The 22,001-nt window shown below is 38.0% G+C and overlaps 1 protein-coding gene across 1 annotated transcript in view; it reads left to right on the top strand.

The window, feature by feature from the left end:
* Positions 1-13,308, top strand: part of LOC140139793 (exportin-2-like) — an 80,089-nt gene extending 66,781 nt beyond the window's left edge. Inside the window, exons 21-25 of the mRNA XM_072161505.1 lie at positions 6,084-6,169; positions 6,737-6,818; positions 8,122-8,265; positions 8,759-8,990; positions 10,163-13,308. Of these exons, the coding sequence (XP_072017606.1) occupies positions 6,084-6,169; positions 6,737-6,818; positions 8,122-8,265; positions 8,759-8,990; positions 10,163-10,252 (634 nt within the window). The 3' untranslated portion in view covers positions 10,253-13,308. The remainder of the gene's footprint in view (positions 1-6,083; positions 6,170-6,736; positions 6,819-8,121; positions 8,266-8,758; positions 8,991-10,162) is intronic.
* Positions 13,309-22,001: the final 8,693 nt, after the last annotated feature.

Raw genomic sequence — 22,001 nt, 5'->3', positions numbered from 1 at the left:
GTTGGGAGGGCATATTCGGTATAATGCCTTCCCTCCCATTGCCATGATCCTTCTGGTTCTGCTGAAGGTAGCCAATTCTTGGAACTGATTACTCCTTTTAGCCGCTTTCTCTGGCCCAAGCAGTGGATTGTTCTCCGCCTCCTGGATCTTCTCGTGGGAGAACCAGTCAGTCGTCTATGCCGAGTAGATCTTCTCACAGCTCCGCCACGCCACCGGCACCAGGTACAGATGCAGGTGATTAACAACCTCCACCTGACTGTTTTTGGATCTCCCGCCAGTTCGCCCAGACAGCGGGCCATTAATATTCGGTTGCTGCGCTTGCTGAAAGACAAGGCAACAGTCAACTAGACAGAATTACGATTCGCGACTTCGCCGATTCTACAAGTCACAGATTTCCTTACCACGGGGACCGTATGCTCGGATCGCTAAGGCCCTCAGATTCATAGGCTGTTCCCTTGTAGGCGTGTGTTTGTTCCATGTTCACTTGTTCCCATGTGACCTGCCACACAGACAACCTATGGATATGGCCACTAAGCAAAACAAAGGTTCGTTGTCTGTGTGGCAGGTCACATGGGGACAAGTGAACACGGAACAAGGGCACACGCCACAAGGGAACAGCCTACTGATAAAGGTTCAGATTCCAAGATGTTCCCATGTGGCAGTTTGTTCAACTTTTCCCATGTGACCTACAGACAACTAACCTTTGTTTTGCTTAGTGGCCACTACGGTTCGTTGTCTGTGTGGCAGGTCACATGGGAAAAAGTAAACACGGAACAAGGGCACACGCCACAAGGGAACAGCCTATGGATACGAGGCCTAAGCATACAATACTGCCATTTTAGCGATTCATCATGACTGGGGGGGGGGTATATGACGGTCTTATCGAGTCCAGCACATGCGGACCTCATTAAGAGCATGGTGACAGAAAGACCTCCAGTTCGCTCCCTGGTTCCGGAATGGGACTTCATGTTGGTGTTGCAGTATCTACCCAAGGCTTTCGAACCCACGGAGGACCTCTCTCGTTGCAAGACTTGACACTCAAGACTGTGTTCTTGATGGCAGTGGCCTGTGGTCGTCATTATTCAGTTATGTACATGTTCTGTCTATAGACGAGCACCACCCACGCTTCACCACTGGGGTAGTCTCTATCCTTCCCCGGCTGGGTTCCTGGACAAGAACCAGACCATGCCCTGTCCTTTACTCACGTTATCCGATGTGCCTCCCTGAACTGGTTCTCATTATGGGTATATATGATGAAACCGTCACGCCCAGTCAGGTCTCTAAGAGGGTACATTATGCGCAGATCAAAGAGATCGTGGGAGGTAAGTAGAGTTGCTCAGTGTTTACCCCACTCAGAAAAGAGGGAGATACGCATAAAGCATAATACTTACCTCTCACGAACTGAGACTGACCTGCTGTTTTAGGCGCTCCACCCTCAAGATTCATAACGTAGAGGGTCACAAGAAACGTGCGTTGGTGGGGCGGTATGTCGTTAGGGTTTGGTGATACCGGGCATCCACGTTCCTCTGGGGGTGTCAAAACCTTTGTCTGTGGTACACAGGGTTTCTTGTGGTCCCAAACTATCAGTTTGTGTTTACAAGTGCTAATTATTTAATTCCATATTTAGGGATGGAATAATGACCGTTCCAGCTATTTTGGCGGCCATTTTGAAAACTTACAAGTGAGAAAAAGTGATAAATATTATTTCAGACCCTCGAATAATGGCTTTAATCGTTACTATTACTAATATGTGACATAGTGAGTCTGTTTTCTATATTTTGTACACCATTTTAATCATTTTGGAGGCCATTTTGAAAAAAAATCGATTTATCCATATTTCGCAGAGGTTGATTTTGGTAGACTTTTAGGATATTGATAAGGGCACCTAATAGAAATGTTTTCCGCAAAAAAATTCCATGTTGCAATTTTTTTGACCTTTTCAGCTGATTTTACTGGCCTAGTGTGTTAAAGGCACTCCTTAACAGTAATTGTAGTATAAATTTATGGGTTTAATATTATGTTTACTATTAAAAGTACTAGTATTAGGCTCTGGCTTATCTTTTGATTTTGATTTTGCACCCGTATTTTACAGACTTTGGTGGTATGTTTGGAAACAGGGGATTAATGAGCCAGGCTTTAAAATGTTTAGCATTTATTTCTGTATGGTTATGTCCGACCTCTTTCTTTGTATTAATGAAAGCGTTCTCTGGCCTCTTTCTTTGTAATGAATGTGTTTTTGGCTTGATTAGTAATTCCAATGTTAGTACCGATATATGATGTGTTTCCTTTGCAGTAGGAACTTTAATTCTTTCAGTGCCATTATCATGGCAGTTAATATCAAACTCTAACTAGCATTTGTTTACAGGCTCTATGTTTTGTTTAAGTAAATGATTGTTAAGGGATTTTCTTGTCTTCTGATGTTAGGGTTTTATACTTATATCTTAAAGTATGTATCTTATTTTGTTTGATTAAAAACATCTTGCATTAAGTTTTATATTTGAATCCCAGTTCCTAATTTGTGTGGTTTAAAACATTAACAATTCATTTGTTTTCCCTACCTTTTTTGTTTTTGTTTATGAAGTTGGGGAAAATAGTATAAAAGCCTTTAAAAGTCTAGTAAAAACTAGGAAACTGTAAAAGAAGTGCAGGAACCGTTCATGATACCTCCGAGTCCACTGGGTATTATACTGTGCGTGCGGCAGCACTAATGTGGTGCCACATTACATTTGATGTAGCATATATGTCATGGACTGTAACATTTGAGCTGTTTAAGGGGTCAATTGGTCAGGGTATACAAGTAATATTGTAAATCATTTCTATTGCACAACCTTATGCCCTACAACAAGTTAAAACTGCATTTCCAAAAGGTTTCAGTGTTAGATGAATTGGTCAGTGCATCGTGGTATGATAAATGTTTATAAATGTGTACAGTTAATGGTACCAGTACATTTTATTGTTATCATGGTTATCACCCATTTGCTGTTTTCTGTAATCATGGTGATCTTGAATGAGAAATACTAGCTAGTACTAACAAGGTAAGACTGATCATAGTTTAATTAATTTAATTCTATTTAGTGATAGTTACAGGACTATTCATGGGTATTGGAATAATTCTGGTAGACCCTGCGCACAAGTATAACCCTATCCCTAAGCAACCCCAATTATAACCCTAACCCTAATCCTCACCGCTTATAAACCTAACTGTAATCCTAACCCTAATTTAAATTTAAATTATAAGGGGCTGTCATTTTCTTTTGGAAGGGGTTCATGAATATACTGGGTAGTGGGGGTCATAGAATTTTTAGACCAATTATAGGGGTTATAATTTTTCAACACCCAAATTAGGGGTATAGAATTATTAAGGGCTGGTGACTCAAACTTTTCGCGCGCAGTGCATGTATTCTTGCACACAATCTTTCATTATATAATGCAAATATTTTGCGCATATAGCGCGCCTTCTTTACACAATTAAATTTTAACGCACTCCACACACTTTCTTAGCTCTAAAGTTTTGATGCGCTCCTCGCCTTTGTTCCGGCAATGAATAATTTGTCTTGAGTCTGTGTAGGTGGAAGTGGGTGGGGGGTGGTGGGTGGTCATAAAATTTTCGACCCAAGATAGGGGGTCTAAAAAAATTGTGCCCGCGATAGGAGGGTCATAAAAATTTTACTCCGTCACCAACCCCCCCCAGAAGAAAATGACATCCCCTAACCAAACCCTAACCCTAAAACACAGGGTGCACAGGGTAAACCAGAATTATACCTGGGTAATAATAATAATTCCTATTCATGTTTTAGTCCAAGACACAATGTTTATCATCACCGTTCAACATCTTTATTAACCACTCCCGTTTACTAACTGCTCCTGTTTACTCTACTAGCTCCCGCTAGTTTTGAATAAAATAAACACACTATCTGTGGTCATCTTGTGACTCCCTACATTTTGGTCATCAAAAGTATTATGCCCCCGTATTTTTCTTTCCGAAAATTTATGACCCCCCCTGTATATTTGGGATCCTCCTTCCAACGAAAATGATAGCCCCTAAGGGGTATTTATGGGGCTCAAACTCAGTGACAACAAACCTCACAACCAGGGGAACATTTTGCAGGGGTCATGTCAAATCTTAGAATTGCTGCATTTTCTGGCAATATGTAGGGGGTACGGAGCTCAGACTCAGTGACAATAAACTTGATGAGAAGAGTAACATTTGGAATATTTTGCATGGATCAGGTCAAAGGTCAGCTGGGGTCAAATCTTCAATTTCAATATCTGGACATCTGTAATGCTGGTTTCATACTTTCCTGCCGCTTGCCGCTTTGCCGCTCTGAAGATGAGTTTACTTCACTGCGCAATCTCACTAAAAACGCTAGCGGTGACCAGCGGCAAGCCGATATATCGATCTCTCTACCGCTTTACCGCGGCGGCAGCACCGCTGGGAGTTGAATTCAAGTCAACTCGGAGTGGTGCCGCTCTGACGTATGAGAACAAAATACGATTTTGGAGCGGTGCTGAGCGGCAAGAGAAGCTTTTTCGAGTCATGCCGCTGCCGCTTAGCGGTAAAGCGCTCCGCTTGCAGAAAAGTACAAGCGGCATGATGAGCGCCATGCCGCTCAGCGGCAAGCGGCAGAAAGTATGAAACCAGCTTAAGGGTACGGGGCTCAATCTCGGCGACAACCTCATGACCAGGGGAACATGTTGGAACATTTTGCAGGGGCAGGTCAAAGGTCAGCTGGGGTCAAATCTTCAATTTCAATATCTGGACATCTGTAAGGGTACGGGCTCCGGTCATCTGCAAATGTGTTTTTTTAAAATAATTTTGTTTACCTTTTTAGAACCACAAACATTTCCATATTGACTTTAACACTTCATCTATTCCTATGTACCTCCAGTGTCAAAGTATAGGGCTATACATCCTGCACAAGAACAAATAAACACAATGGGGAAGGATTGCTCGCTTCAAGAGGAAACTGAATATATTAATAAGAAAAAATACCAGTGTTACCAACCCAAAGTGTTACAATTAAACAAGACAACAAATAAACACAAATCCCGACCGGGACACAATTACCCAACTAGATTGGATCAAATGATCAAATCAGAATGATGTTTTGGCAATTTTCATTTTGATACAGGAGTATCGAATCATGTATCAAATTGAATTGGAATCAAAATGCATTTCCCAGATGAAGAATTGAATTGGATTGGAATCAAAATTATTTTTTTAAACGAGGTATTGAATTTGAATCAAATTGAATATACACCTATTTTGCATCCATTGTGACTCTGCCTTTCGACCCAAGACCCACTTCCCATCACTCTCAACAGTTACCACTTGGCACTGCAGTACACTCCTGACAGGAACATCACAAGTGACAAATGAAGTGACATTGTTGATGTGGTAAAGGGGAAAACAATGTGCAACAATGTCCAATTATGTTTCACATTGCTAAAAGTGACACATGCAGATGCTGGCAACAATATGAGACATGAGTACACCCCCATATCGTATGTTGTAATTAATGTGGCGCCACAAGTACCAGGCTTTAGCTTTTAGTTGCACCTCCATCTTATTCACATTGGTTACATATCAATTGAATTGGAATCAAAATGAATTTTCCAGATGAAGAATCAAATTATAAATTTTATCCAGCTTGTACATCTTTTATACATCTTTTGATGTTTCTTAAAAATTCATGATGAAAAGAATGTGGAATAGTCAAATTTTTACATGTTTTTATATCAGGCATTCATTTTTGAAAATTACAGGAGATCTGTTAATCACTCTCCTGAGTTTACTAAGGTGCTCAACAATGAGCTCAATCTTTTGATATCTGTAATTCTGTATTAAAACATACGGATTCAAGTAGTGACGAGCTCAGTAAATCATACTCCTGAAATGTTGTTAAGGAGAGCTGTAGGAGCTCTGGTGCAATCAAGCTCCTCAAAAATGAAGGTCTGTTGTATGGAAATTTTAAAGTCAAATTCCTGTTTCCTTAATGCAGTGCTGGGTAAAGTAAGTTATAGCCCCATTGTTACATATGTTTTTATGTCTGGAAATTTGTTTTGTTATTTTTCCTTTACAGTGCTGCATTACAGCCCTACATGAAGCAAGTTTTCACCTTACTGTTCCAAAGATTGATGAGCTCAAAAACAACCAAGTTTATCAAAGGTAGGTTCATTTTGGTAGTTTGTTTACAGATTTGATTTCAAAAAAATCGTTGTGTTGAAGTAACAGACCATCGCAAAATAGGGAAGGACATGCAGATTTGTTTTTTCCTTTTCTACTTTCTGTACTATTTTGAATATATACGCTATACTTGATCTCACAATCAAATAAATCACAAAATGACAAAACAACTTTTGCCAACTCTGAAAAGTGCTTTATTTTCTACCTCTGTGTTCTGCGATCACAATTTTCTGTGTTAGTTGTATTCCTTTTTGGAGAGGAGCACCGCATAGCGGTATTTGGGTTTGGGAGTTTGTTGAAAAGTCTAGGGTAGGGCCCAATTTTAGGGTAGGGTAGGTTACTCCAATCACAGACCCTAAAGAGGGGCTGTGCTCCAATACATTAATTTTTTCCCTTTATTGTAAGTAAAATCTCACTAACATCTTTGAAAAGTAGTTAGCCATGTCCATGCCAAAAGAACCCATGGACAATTTTCCTCTTGACGTGCAAGAACTGACAATAAATTGTCCTCAGTTATATTTCATTGTTTACAATCTTTATGTTTTGTAGGTATATTGGTATTCTTCTGTCTCTACGCTGTCAAGCATGGTGCTCCAGCATTGGTCAAAATGGTAGATGACATTCAACCAAAGTAAGTAAACCAATGCAAAAAAACATTTAAAGCAGGTGCATAGCCAGCCTCCTGTTCACTCAGTGCAAAATGAAAACTTTTGTCCTGTTCATCAGTTCAATGTAAATTTTCCCATTGGGAATTTTTTTTAGTGAGACTGTAAATATAGTAGGTCTTGATGTTGACTTGCTCCAAAAATTACTATACTGGGGAAATTGTGCACACAATAGCAATTTTATATGATTTTAGCTCATAATGAAGTTGAATTTTGGTGTAAAAAGTTACCAAAGAAGATGCACACTGCAATATCGGTCCAATTTGTGCCCAGTATAGATCTAGATGGCCAGGCCGACAAGCTGTCTTCCGGTGCCCCTTTTTACTTTTAACATTCCCAGCCTTTTGCACTACATGTGTGTACCCACTGGCTACACAACTGCTTATAAAGAGTGATTTATATAGTGCACTAATCCAAACCCCCAAGGATCTCTGTATACTTTACAGATTGTCACTGATCGCTATGGCCCCCAATCACACCATAAACCATTTGACAACAAATCAACTTTGAAACACACATTCTAGATAACCAGTACCAGCTGCCCTAGCTTCGTACTGGTTATTTTGGAACTATTTGTAATAAGTTCTTAGTTCAGAAGAATTTGGAGCGAGCCCCAGCTATAGTTTGATCAGGTCGTACCAGGTGGGAAATGTTAGGCTTTTACCACTAAGCCGAAATGTAGACTCACATTAAGAGTGCTATTAGTTGACCGGTCTGCTCTATATTTTGTGTGTTAAAGAAAATAGACAAAATATAGGACTTGAATTAATAATTTGATGCTTCTGGCCAGATGTCACCAAAAAATCTCAAAATAAAGTATTTTGATATTAATCTGTGATGTTTTAAGGTGGTACTATACCCCTTGATAAATTTGTGACTATTTTTGCATTTTTCTTAAAAACTAATAAAACACTGGTAACAAAAGTTATGTATATTATAGGGGCAAGGAATCCAGTTACTGCACTGGAATTTCAGTTACTCAAGACAAATAGTTATTGATTTATTGATCAAATATTGGTTTCCCTCATTTTTTACTGTAACTCCACAACTGTTGTCTGTGCTGAAATAAACTTTTGAGTGCAGTAGTTGTAGTCCTTGCCCCTATAATATACATATCTTACTTGTCACCAATGCGCTATAATTTTTGAGAAAAATGTAAAAATAGGCACAAAATTGGCCAGGGGTGTAGTACCACCTTATTGAGCTGCTCAAAGTATAACTAATATTAATCTTACATTTCCCTTTCTGAATTTTGTTTGCCCTTACCAGAATGTTCGGTATGGTGTTAGAAAAGCTTTACGTACCCGAAGTGCAAAAAGTGTCCGGTGGCATGGAGAAGAAGATTTGTCAAGTTGGCATGACTAAACTCCTCACAGAGTGCCCTCCTATGCTCAATGACTACAAAAACTTCTGGTAAGTAAATGATTGGGTTAAATTGATTGGTTTATTACATGATATAATCATATGCGCAACCAATCAAAATAAAGCTTTTGGATCTGAAAAAGTCTTGGTTGCTTTGGAGACGAGAATTTGTCAAGTCGGCATGACTGAACTCCTCACTGAATGCCCTCCTATGCTCAATGACTACAAAACTTCTGGTAAGTAAATTGATTGGTTAATTACATGATATAATTCAATGAGCTACCAATCAAAATAGAGCTCTAAGATCTAAAGTGCTAAAAGTCTTGGTTGCTTTGTAGAAGAAGATTTGTCAAGACGGTATGACTGAACTCCTCTCATTAAATGCCTTCCTATGCTCAATGAATACAAAAACTTCCGGTAAGTAAATGAGGGGGTTAAATTGACTACTTGAAAATTGTGGAAAATTCTCTTGAATGCGTATGACAAATCAACTTCAAAGAAACACTTGGTGTAAATTAACTCACTTTTCTCCAATTACCCCCAGGGTTCCATTGCTTCAAGCCCTGATTGGTCTCTTTGAACTCCCCGAAGATGACAGCGTCCCAGACGACGAACATTTCATCGAGATCGAAGACACACCCGGATATCAGACAGCCTACTCGCAGTTAGCGTTTGCCGGGAAGCATGAGACGGATCCATTCCATGGTGCAGTGCCAAATGCTAAGGTGTTCTTGGCACAGAGTTTGTTCACACTGTCTAGAGCTCATCCTGGTCAGGTAAGTGATCTTTCTTGTTTGTTTTGTTTTGTTTTTCTCTGTTTTGTTATGTATTAGACTGTCAGTAGGGGATCGTCGTGTCTAATACCAGGGACCCCTCCCCGCCCAATCCTAGGGTCCAGGCCCATGCATAGTTAATTCACCGTGCACATTAAGTCTGCGAGTAATACTCAATTTGAGGTAAGCATGTTTTGGGAAGAAGAAAACATATTAGTGCCATTTCAGATATCATGATGTCACAATGTAGCAGAGCTTTTGTGTCTGATGTATCTCTCTCTCTTTTCTTTCTTTCTGTCTGCACATGTTTCTAACCTTATGTCTGTCACTCTTTCCCTATCTTTCTGTCTTTCACTGCCTGTTTGATTCTCTCTCCCTCACCCTCTTCTCTATCTGTAGTATGTCTCCATGTCTCTCCACTTACACTCTCCTCTCTCTTGCTTGTGCACTCCTTTATTTTCGAAACTCTACTGATGCCTAAAAATTTGGCAAGTTCCAATGCCCCAACAACAGAGATTTAACATTTCTACGACTAATTATTTTACCGACCATACTCGCCTTTTGCTAACAATTGTAGGTTGGGGGGGGGGGGTCAGACTCCATACACTTGTCTAGCTACACCCCTGCCTATAATATGGGACTAGCCAGGCATTTCTGTAAGCAAATCTATGCAAGCCGCCATTACTCTGCCATCGCATATCCTGGAATAACCAGGTTGTGTACATGTACCATACATGATGTTGATCGGGTACCATAGTACAATACCATAAAACCTCATCTACAAGCATATATAGTGTTTTTGATGAAAGCTAAATTAATTTGAAACAAGCGTTAATATGCCAATACAATAGATTGGTCTTAAAATAATACTCGTTTGTATATGCTTGGATCTGTAATTTATTTGCTCAAACTCCATAATGGCACCTGGATTAATGTAGCTTTAATCAGAAGCACTCTATATACTTGTAGACAAGGTTTTACGGTATGCTAGCGATGCTTGCCCATCACCCAGATGGCCGCCTGCCTATGTGTTTAGTATCAAACTTGTGATTCGTAGCGTTTTGTTTTCAGGCTAAACTTGGTTTAAGTTTCACAGTCGGGCTCCAGCCTGTATGTCCTTGCTTTGATGACCATTGCTATGGTAACCATGCATATTATTTGTTTGTTTGTTACAGCTGCCTGGTATGATCAGCACAGGTCTGGATGCTACAGCAGCCCAATTCCTGCAGGGATATATGCATGAAGCCAAAGTTACTCTGGCATAAATGGATACAAGGATACCAATACTCAGTGTCACTACAATTTACCATAAATGGCCGGAACAAAAATATAATTGTGTCATGTATTTTAAATATAGAGACTATTATATTAAATGAAATCTGATGGTTAAATGCATCGTATCAAGAAAACACTTTCAACTTTCTTGCATTGGGCGTTTTCATTTAAAATGCACACACCCACTGTGAAAATATCTTACATTGGAATGTACACACATGAGGCAGCTCCATACACCCTCAGAGAAAGATTCAACCTGAATCTCCCACAGAGGGAGCATGAGTTTCAAATAGAGTTGGTTAATGTGCTAATTCCATTTGAAATTCATGCTCGCCATGTGGAAGATATTCAAAATATCTTCACAGGGGGAGTGTGTAGATTAGCCCATTCAAGTGTCAATTGTGTGTGTGCATCTATATTGGTAACAGCAGCATGACATGTACAGGCTTACAATTACATCTGAGCTTTATGTTAAGCCCATGAGAACTACCTACCTATTGGTCAAAAAGAAGTTTTCATTATCAATTGGACCAATCAGCAACATTGTTAGAATAATTTCACCACACAAAAAAATTGGTGAGTTATTTGCAAAGCTCCATTCTGGTTGGTGATTAAAATGAAGATATCATGAATTGACCAATCAGAGAGAATGTTAGATTGGCAGGTAGTGCTCAGGGGGTTAAGTGGATGCCAGGTAATTTTTACCCTAGGGCAGATCATTTTATCATCTGGATCATATTAAATATTAAATGAAGTGTCGCTGGGTAATATGGGGTGTTGCAGTTGCAATCCATATACTCCTAGAAAACATGACCTTATAATCTTCCACACAGGGAGTGTGAATTTCATATTGAGTTACCTAAATGAGTGGCTCCATTTGAAATTCACACTCCCTGTGTGGGAGATTAAGGACAATGTCTTCCATAGGAGTGTATGGATTTAAACTACAATAGACCTATGCTGTATTTTACTCCTGGTGCAAAGTTGATCAATGTAATCCCTCATACGCTCAAACACAAATCATGTTAAAATGAATAGTAGTATTGTACACATGGTAAAATCTTGTTTGATAATTGTTGCAACTACAGATTTTGCGTGGAGTGGTTACATGTAACAACATTGGGCTATTCCTTGTAATCCATACGCCCCCTATGGAAGACATGGACTTAATCTTCCACAAAGGTTATCTGAATGGGTGAATCTATTTGAAATCTACACTCCCTGTGTAGAGATTAAGGTCATGTTTTCCATAGGGGTGTATGGATTTCAACTGGAATAGCCCATTATAACTGAATATCTATCGCATCACTTCTGCCAATATTATCAGTACAAAGTAGGCCTGTTCCTTAATATTTGGGGCACACATCCTGCAGCGTCAAGGTGTTGCGCACTTAGGCAAGGCTCTTCACCCCTATTGCCTCTCTCCACCCAAGTGTACAAATGGGTACCAGCTTTATTCAATGCTGGGAAGGAAGGTAACAGATTCACTGTGGAGGAGGTGTAGCAATCCCACCGCAGCGGCATTACATGGAGGAGGCTAGCCCAATCGCTGCGAAAGAGAGATGGACACTTCAACCTGTGAACACAGGTTCATCACCTTTACCTTTTTTTTACCTTAATATGAAGGTAAACTTGTAGAATTAGAAAAACTCTCATGAATTGTGTGAAAGAAATCTTGTGACTCCTAGAACAGACATGAATATATTTTATTTTGTAAACATCAATGAAGCAAAAACATTTGACATAAAAAACAAAGTTCTTGTTAAATATAAACAAGAAGTAGAATTTTATTTGGAACTTTTGAATCGGAAATGTTTAATATGTTTGCAAGTATTTCTTTATATTTATATTTATAAAAGCAACATTAATAAGAATGTTGTACATACGCACTGTGTTTGATATGCTACTGTAAAAGTGTGGATTCATCACAGATTAACAGTGGTTGCCTCCTGTACAAAGATATAGGAAGAGTTGTTGAATACCTGATTAACATAGTGAAAGCCATGTTTGAAGGTGTGCTTGATGATGTCATGGAAAAGAATTCATCAATCAAGAAGGGTTTGTAATGCTATCATTGGCAGACAGTATATGTGGAATGAGTGAAAACATACCAGCGTTGGAGGTGACCAATTTGTCAGTCGCAACAAATAGTAGCGTACGTGAAGGACAAAATATGTTTCAGAGCAAAACGTTTTTGAAGGATATGCTACTAGTAACATAGTTTCAAATCAGTCGATACTCCTACACTGTTATCTCTCAGTGGCCCGATTCCATTTGAAATTGAAGTTTAAGATTCAAACTATTAAACTGTATCTTTAATAGCTAACAAAGAATAACTATTATAGGATATAGCTAGTGTTAAACCTTTACGTCACTATGTGAAACAGAAAATTTGGAAAAATCACTCTACGCCAATGTGTTGCGACCAACAAATTGTTTAAGAGCAGCCCTTGTTTCTTAAGTGTTTTACCCACAGAGGAGAGAGAGCGTACCACCAGTCAAAGTCCCTGTGTATTGTATATGGCGAGTTCTCGCATATTCATGAGGGCCGATTGTTCGATCGCGTGCCGTGTCAAACAATCACGACAGCGCTGCATACCTACGCGATAGAGTGTTGCATGCTTTCGCGATTACGCGATAGACCATGAAAATACGTGGTAATTGCGTAGCAGTCTCGCCTGTTGCATTTCATGGAACAATCGGCCCTCATCGGATGATGCGAAGACTTTGACTGGTGGTACGGGCTCTGTGGTTTTACCTCAATCCATTCTGTTATTTTTATGTTCAAGTTCAATGCACTCCCCCTTCTGGGCTTGTGCATTATAGACATCTCAGTACTTATGCATTATTGTGTCAAATTTCTCTCTCAACTAGTAATACTACTTGGTTATTAATCTATAAGTATGTGTGATGCATGAATAGAAATATGTTATTGCCAAGATGTTTGTAAAACAAACTAAAAACGCAAGCATTGTGTGTGTTCTATCTTGCTCTATCAGATCAGTGGAAACATGTATATTAAACTTTTTGCAGAAAAATGTATAAACTGGACAATGTTGTTTTTGTTTCATTCAGATATGAGGGTATAAACCAGCCTCACTCTATAGCCACCCCACTCCGGTCCTACTCTGGTCCCACTCAAATCTGGTAGACAAAACATAGCTGCATCCCAACATTGCTGTTTGATGTACTTTACCACCAAAGGTGAGGTCAGACTGGGAACTGCTGCAGCCTGATTGGGGCCAATTGGTGTTGGGATGCAGGTATCAATTATACTTGAGTAAATACTTGTATAATGTTTTGTAAATATCCACCATTTATTTTGTTAATATCTATCGGATTTGAGCGGGGTATCCCGATAGACTTGGAGGTCGGTTTGTGCTCACAAGAAATTCCCAATTTGTCCAAATTTGAGCTAAAAAGCTGAAGTTTGGGAGTTTTACTCCAAGTGAAGCTAAGCTAAATAACTGGAGCATAATCCCCAATGTGGGTCTTCGGAACTGCAGGAGAGCCTGAAAGAGGGACCTTGACTGCCGTATATACCAGGTACCATGTACCTTTACGTGTGAGTGCCCCCAGGAGGTAAGTGGGTGGGTTTTGCTGTCAATTGGGTTACCAAGCTTTAACTAAACATATACCAGTATTTTACATATTGAGGTATGTATGTACAAGGTGGGCAGAATATTCAATTTTAAATCCACAATCTGTCTGTAGGGAGTATGGGTTTCAAATAGAATAGATAATTGGGTAATATCCATTAGAGACTCACTTTGGTTGTGGCAGATATAAGTAAAGCCATTATAAAGAGGGAGTATTGGTTCCAAAGTATTAACCCCAAACCAATTTCAATTGCTCAGGTTATGGTAGATTCAAAATGGAATAGCTAAATATACCGTAAACGTTCGCCTAATGGCGCACCTGGGCTCCTTTGCTTCATGTACAAATAGAGAGCTCCCTCTAAAAATCCCAAGAAGAATTAAGGGTATGTGCCCTTATTTGCTGGTGGGATTTTTATGGGAGGGCACTTTTAGTTTGTGTCTAAAATTCCAGTTATGTCAAGGGAGCCCGCACCATTAGGTGAACGTTTACGGTAGAGGTTGTGCATATGACGTATCATACCGTAAATATGGTGGACTACTCGAATGCATTCAACAAAGCTTGATTGCAATCTACCGCGACAGTGCTAATCCATTTGAAACCCTGAGGGAAGATTTTGGAGTTCAAACCAAAATACAGATCCACCAAAAGTAGGAAAGGTGTTGAACATTTTGGAATGCCAAACAACATTTTGTTAATTTGAAACCAATTTTGCAACTTGAAATGGCAGTGTAATCATCAACAGGGGTGTTTGGATTTTGAATGGAATAGCCCCTTGTGGAATACAAACCGTTTCCTTTTCAGAATTCATCCCTTGCATGTTCCAGATCATATCCCTGATGCTGGAGTTACACAAAGACTGCCCTGAGCCCTATATGGCTATGTTCCAGTTCCTGGTATCACCGATACTGGGGCAATATTATACACCTCCCCTGGTTTGACTCCTGCAGGCGTTTGTGGAAAAGGGATCAGCACAGATTGTTGCTTCTGATCAAGCGGTAAGCAGTTATTCACATAATTATCATCTGTAGATTGAACTATTGAAAATGTAATTGAAAGAAAACAATGCTAAGTTTTGCAAATCATTGAGTCCATTTGAAATCTACTCCCCTGTGTTTGGAGATTAAGGTCTTCCATATAGGAGGTGTATGGATTTCAATTGGAAATATAGTTGGTGGAAATGTCGTTTTTAGGAAGGAAAAGGCCATACATGGGTCAAATTTCAAAATTCTCCAATCTTAAAAACTATACCGAAGCATTCCTTAAATCACCTTTATGTATGTATGTATGTATGTATTCCTCTGGTCATAAGGATTCAGAAAACATAGTTTGCCTTATCTGTGATGTAGGGTTCTTGAGTTACATATAAGCCAAAAGGTCAAATGTTAGGCTCAAAATTCTCTGATTGTTCATCTTGCAAATTTAATTATAATATAAAGAATAGTTTGCACTGTCTATGATGTTTAATTGCATAGGTAATAACAAACAAAAAATTAGGTTGTGGTCAATGAGTTCAATTTTTGTTGACCTCTACCTACCTGCTACCTAGGTAACAAAACTTCCAAGAAATGGCAAACTATAATTCTTAATTTGGATTGTTTATCAAAGATGCACAAATTGAGACAATTTTTAAGGAGATCGGAGCATGTTTTCAAAGTTGACTCACGTAGAGCCCAAAATTTGACCTTTGACCTTTTGGCTCAAGAACTCAAGAACTGTACATCACAGAGAGGACAAACTATACTTTTTCTGAATCCTTATGACTAGACTTAGGTATAATTTTTAAAAAGATTGGAGCATTTTGAAATTTGGCCACTGTATGACTTCTTCCCACCAAAAACCTCCTTTCCACCAAGTATGTTTAGGTATACTTTTAGTATTATGTTCAGGGATATATAATAATATGTTGCAATTAGTGGTGGGTCACACCACTAATTTGTTTAGGTTGACTGGACTCATGTAGAGGACAATGGTTTTTTTTTTTTATTTACATTTTATTTATACAGGGTAGCCTCATCAGCACTTGTGTTGCTCTCATGGAAGAAAGAGATAAGAAGGAACCAACGTAACGATTCACTTTGTCCACTCCTTTACCGACATTTAATTGACATTGTTATTCATGAGGATTTACTTTGATCAATACCCGCGTTAAATAGGTGATTGGTATTGTATTCCATGTATTTGCATGTCTTCTGGGGCGTGTGTGAAGGATGATTTGAACTAATGACCTTCCGTGCAAGCATCCTATAGGATTTTCTCTGGTGACGTGATCATCGGTCATTGATGGCCTACATCTTTTTCTTCCATTTTGCCCAATGTTTCCGAACTTTGATGACTTTTTTCTCAGAGTTGGCAGTCTTTGGCACTGAAACGAAGTTAGCTAGTTACGATTATACACATATAAACTATTAAATTAAACAGGTTTTATGTACCGGACTCAACCGAACATTGTGCATTATTTAAGAACATTTTACATCTATTTTTCATCGAAAAGTCACCAAAATCTTACCTTATTTGCTAAAGATGAAACTCAGCAAAAAAACGGCCGATTTTGATTACCTTTTCGATGTTTTATAGGACATTTTCTACACAACACGATCAAGAAAACAGTTTGACTGTAGATCCCAAAACAAAGCTACTATACATGTTCAGAGCATCAGTGAAATTCCATAATCTTACTTCTGGTTAGCGTTTGTTTGTTCGTGGATGGGTTTGTTATAAATTTTTCCAGTAATGATTTTGCCAAGCATCGATCATGTAAATGGATCATACATGAAAGTAAGTACCATTGATAGCTTTTTTCTTTTCATGCGTCAATAGATAAGCGGATTAAAACTTGGCCGATCGAAGTCGTTGTGGTTCCTTCTCATCTCTTTCTTCCATGCTCTCCCTGAGGGCCTTGTTACATTGCAAAATTATTCAATAATAATATTTTACAGTAACACTGCACAGTGTGTGACACATTTAATTTACAAAAGTTTATATTATATGAACACCTGTTTAAAAGTACATGATATTATTACATCAAACAAAATAAATTCTGTAATGAAAATACACTGGTCAAAAGAAAGTTACACAAGAGACTTCATATTATGTTTGAAAAACGTTCATTAATTGACATGGATGAAATTTCTACTCTAAAATCTGCTGGTAGGTTGTTCCACATATTTACAGTCAGTAATGGTAATGAAATTTACATAATCCTAGTTAAATGTATTCCGAATTAAGAAAATAAAAGGGGTTGTCCCACGGACAACCAGGTTGTAATTTCTGGTTGTCCATCAAAGTTTTTGGTTGTCCGTGTAAGGCGTAAGCTGCCACAATCTGAAACAACTACATGTGACCAATAAAGTGGAGTGAGTGTAGTCAATTAATGAACGATCATACTCTTAAATATTTAACAATTCATCAGTTGAGTCAGGTTTAAGCAAACTAACATGTTGAAAAAGTGACTTGGCTGTAGATCTTTGGTTGTCTGCCGGACAACTAGAGCATTATTTTTGGTTGTCTGTTGCATGTTTTGGTTGTCCCGGGCGAACGGACAACCAAAATTTCGAACACTGTATATTAGACTAGTTCTATAACAAGATAATGTGACATGATTATTGAAATAGATCTGTTGGGCGTTTTCCAGAAACCGATTGCATTCAAGGCTAACGACGGTCCATCATGGATTTGACCAGATACAGACAGTGGTTGAGCATATGAATGGGTAAGCATAAACCAGAGATGATATCTTGCACTTCCTGCAATGCATTTCTCCCATTTTAATTTTCTGTACTGATATGCTATCTAGTGCAACATGGGTCAATAAAGACTTAAATGTACCTCAATGAACAGAGCATATCCAGCTTGCAAAATATGTTCATTTCTTGACTATTGACCCATGTTTAGCCAGTCTATTCTCAATATGAAAACAAAGGGAATCTGTACAAAGTAATGGAAGTGTCATTTGATGAAATGAGGTGATGTATCATGTTGCAAAGGGTTCTGGGAATTGAATTGTGTCTGTTTAGGTGTGTTCAATTTACAATTCTAGCAATTTGACCTGCGGGTCACCATTAGAGTTTGAAATTAAACCTTGTTTTTTTTTTTTTTGGTAAGATATCTTCTGTGATGAGCACAAACATACATATAAATAAAAATAAAAACCTTGTAAAATATCCCACTATATATAATATTGTTGCCTATTAACTGGCAACACTGTTAAATTTAACTTTCTTGACAATGGTGTATTATATGTTGATTGATTGCATCATAACAAACTCTGTCATTTTACTTACTTCCTTGTGATATTTATTGAGCATGAACTAACTTGTATGGCTATTCCATTTACAATCCACACTACCTCTGTGGAAGATTTTGTAAATATCTTCCACCAAGGGATTGTGAATTTCAAATGGAATGGACATATATATTAGGTAGCTCTTTGAATTTCATACATCCTCTGAGAAAGATTCAACATAAATCTTCCATAGAGGGAGGGTGAGTATTAACTGGCAAGAATGTGAAATTGAAAAAAGGGAACATTTTTAAATTTTCCCTTTTTTCAATTTATTTCACATTAAAACTTCCTGGACAGTAGTGTATTATGTTGAGTGATTGCAACATAACAAACACACTATCATTTTACTTACTTCCTTGTGATAGTTATTGAACCTGAAATGATTGTATTACAACTAAGTAACTTAAAACACTTTCAAAACTATTTACAATACTTTAGATTACAAATGGGTCAACTATAATGAAAAGCTGTACAGGTGTGTCAGAACTTCATGTTAAATCAGAATTTCAGTCAAATCTACTCCCTATTTCATAACAATGCAGGACTGATAACAAACACCTTGTCATATTACTTCCTTGTGATAGTTATTGAACCTGAACTAACTTCTATTACAACTACAAGTATAGCATAAAACAGTTTCAAAACTATTTACAATATTTCAGATTACGAATGGTTCAACTATAATGAAGAGCTATACATGATGTTAGAACTTGTTAAATCAGAATTTCAATCCAATTAGGGAAGTGCCACTAGGCTCCCTGATCCAATCTAATAACAAATCACTCTCCTATATAAGATTTAAGGAGAGCAGTAGAGAGTGATTGCTCTCACTCTCCTCAAAAGGTAGTCCCTAATATTTGTCTGACATCTGGAGTACTTTCAAAGCATTTATATATGTTAATACATTACATTATCAACAACCAAAAAATAATAAAGATAAGCAGCTACATCTTATAGTCATAATTATATACAAAAGTTGATTGAATTTAGGCCTAGATTTATTAACCCCAATTCAGAGTTCGGGTTAATCTGTTAACATCAAAATACATTCAGATTATGATCATGCTAAGTTAGGCGACAAAAAAAACCTCCCTGTTTAACGGGCCCGACTGACCCAGATTTCGCATTTTGGGAGATGTTTTTTAAAATCTTGTAAAATCAGCCGTTTTGGGGCAAAATTGATTGATTTTGATTGAAAATTTTTGCAGAACATTTTCAAAATATGTTTGCAAAAAAAACATAAAAATTTGTGCCAACTTTTTAAGCTGTTGGTGATATTTTAGGGTCATTTTAGCCTCCAGGAAATAAAATTAAATAAATTTAAAAAAATCCCTACTTGAAAAGTCCATCTGTCCGTAAAACAGTTACTGTAGTTGTTGTTGTTTTCGTCGCCTTAGCCTGAATTAATGGTTAGGGCACACATAAAGTCATGATACAAAAGAGATTAAACTTAGGAAGGGTTGAGACTGAATAAGTCTGTGTGTAGCACTATGGTAAATCGCCATGTTATGCAGCATTTATCGGTAAAAAGGCAGAAATCAAACAATAATAGGTATCTTTAAGCTTGACTAAGGTCTGCCCATGTTGTGCTTGGTGCACGTTATCAGCACAACACATAACTCACAAGAGTGCAAATAAGCATGCACTTTAAATTAGAATTTGCCAATTTTATTTCAAAATAATGAATCTCGGAGTACCGGTACCCTTTAATGTCCTCCAAGAATTGCAAGCTAACATAGCAGAGCCCCAACTCTGTAAAAGGATGGGCATCTCTTTGATTCTCAAGTCAGAAAACTGTGTAATACGCTTCATGTTTCATGTACATAAAGTACAATTAGATATCAAATCTGCGATCTAATGGCACAGGCCTCTTAAGCTCCTCTCGAAGGCGTCTCCAAAATATATACTGCCCATGGCCATCGCCTGGCCATTTTAGCAACTGCACTCTACAGAATAATTGTCTCAGCAACAGAGTCATTTTGTTATCTGGAATCTCCTCCAGGAGAATAAGAATCATCACATTGCGGCCCTCTTCAAGGACACGATGATGCGCCATGTTTAATTCAAAATAACACCAGTTGTCTTCAACAAATCGGTGAGAGTATAACAAGAATTTTGCGGCTTTTCTTTTTTTGATGAGACGGCGCCCACCGAGATGGACTCTCTTCCCCTACGTGTCTGGTCTTAAGACAAAGTCTGAATGGTTCTTCACCTTCCTCAATATTGGCTAGAAGTTCTCCATCTACCCAGTCCTCATCTTCTATATGGTAGGGGACATACGCATCATACCGGGGGATGCCATCCTCATCATCATCAATACGGTCATAATCATCATCATCATTGACAAGGAAGTGTTGTTGGTTTCTTCTTCTGTTGACAAGCAAGAAGAAACTGTACTTAATGTGCCAGCGATACCGTATAGCTACCACAACAACTACCACTAATGCAGCTGTAGCACAAGTAATGCCAATAGAAATGTGTAGTAACAAGTGTGATGTTTCACAATCATCTAGGTTAACCTGTGTTATGCTTAAATCCTGTTTTGATTCTGGTAAATGACATTGATAATTACCCAAGATATCCTGTGGAAGAAGAACCATGTTGTCTGTAAGAACCCAATTTCTAAATGTTTCCACGCTGCAATCACATTGAAAATGATTGTTCTTTAAATCTAGTTTGGTCATGTAAGGGAGATGAGATCGGGATAGCATTGCTTTGGAGACTATTGTAATTGCATTGTCATGGAGAATCAATGTTCTGATGTTGATCAAATGCTCTAAGTTACTTACTGACTTCAGTTTGTTGTTACTTAAATCAAGATATTCAAGTTTACTAAAGTATGTAGCTACTTGTTCTTTATACATGATTTCAATTTTATTCCTACTTAGATCCAGGTATGTTAGGTTACTAAAAAAATAAGCAAGATTAATACCTATTTCTGTAATCTTGTTGTTACTCAATACAAGGTATTGTAGTTGAGGTGTTTTGAAGTACTGTATTATATTGGCTACATGTATGTCATATCCATCGATGCTACCCAAATATAGGTTTTGTAACACAGGTAAGTGCATCTCACCAAATAAATATTCGATGGTGCACTTGGTAAGAATTAAAGACTCAAGATGAGGACAGGTGATGGTTTGCTCGGTATACACTATAGATGCTTGTAAATCAAGCGATTCCATCTGAGCTGCAAACTGACATAAACTTCTTAGATTTAACCAAAAATCATAATTACTATTTTGATCTGCTATATTTAGTACTTCTAAATTTGGTGGAGAACATGGCCAATATTTGTTTACATAGATATCATTGAGCTGATTACCTTGCAGGTATACATTTGTAAGTGATGAAATGTTACACAGCTGCTCCCATAAAGATATAAAATTACAATTCAATTGATTGTCTGACAAGTCTAACATGGTTAAAGTGTTATAGCTACTAAATGTATGCATTGCAATAGGTGGAAATATATTACTATCAGTATCTGAGTTAAATTTCAATTCATTCAAACTTTTTAAACCTTCGAAGGCATTCACAGACAATGTGAAATGTCCACATGTAATATCTAAAACTTGCAATTCACTAAACCCTTCAAATGGTGCACCTTCAACCATTACTGTACTAAATGTTGCCCATAATGTTAATACCTGCAATGATGCCTTCCATTTTCTCCATGATTGAAATGTTGCTGAATTAAGGTAGACTTTGTCTGACCACACAGATAGAGTGAGGTTTTCAAGAGGTGATGAATCTAGCATGTTCAAAGACCTTATTTCTGCATCAAATTCTTCCTGTTCAAGTTCCAGACTAGTGAGATTATAGAGTTCCTTGAAAGCTGGAAGACCAGTTGTAGA

The sequence above is a fragment of the Amphiura filiformis genome, chromosome 18 (assembly GCF_039555335.1).
Source record: "Amphiura filiformis chromosome 18, Afil_fr2py, whole genome shotgun sequence".
Classification (NCBI taxonomy): Eukaryota; Metazoa; Echinodermata; class Ophiuroidea; order Amphilepidida; family Amphiuridae; genus Amphiura; species Amphiura filiformis.
Note: the sequence above shows the minus strand (reverse complement) of the source record. Positions and strands in the feature narration are given on the sequence as shown.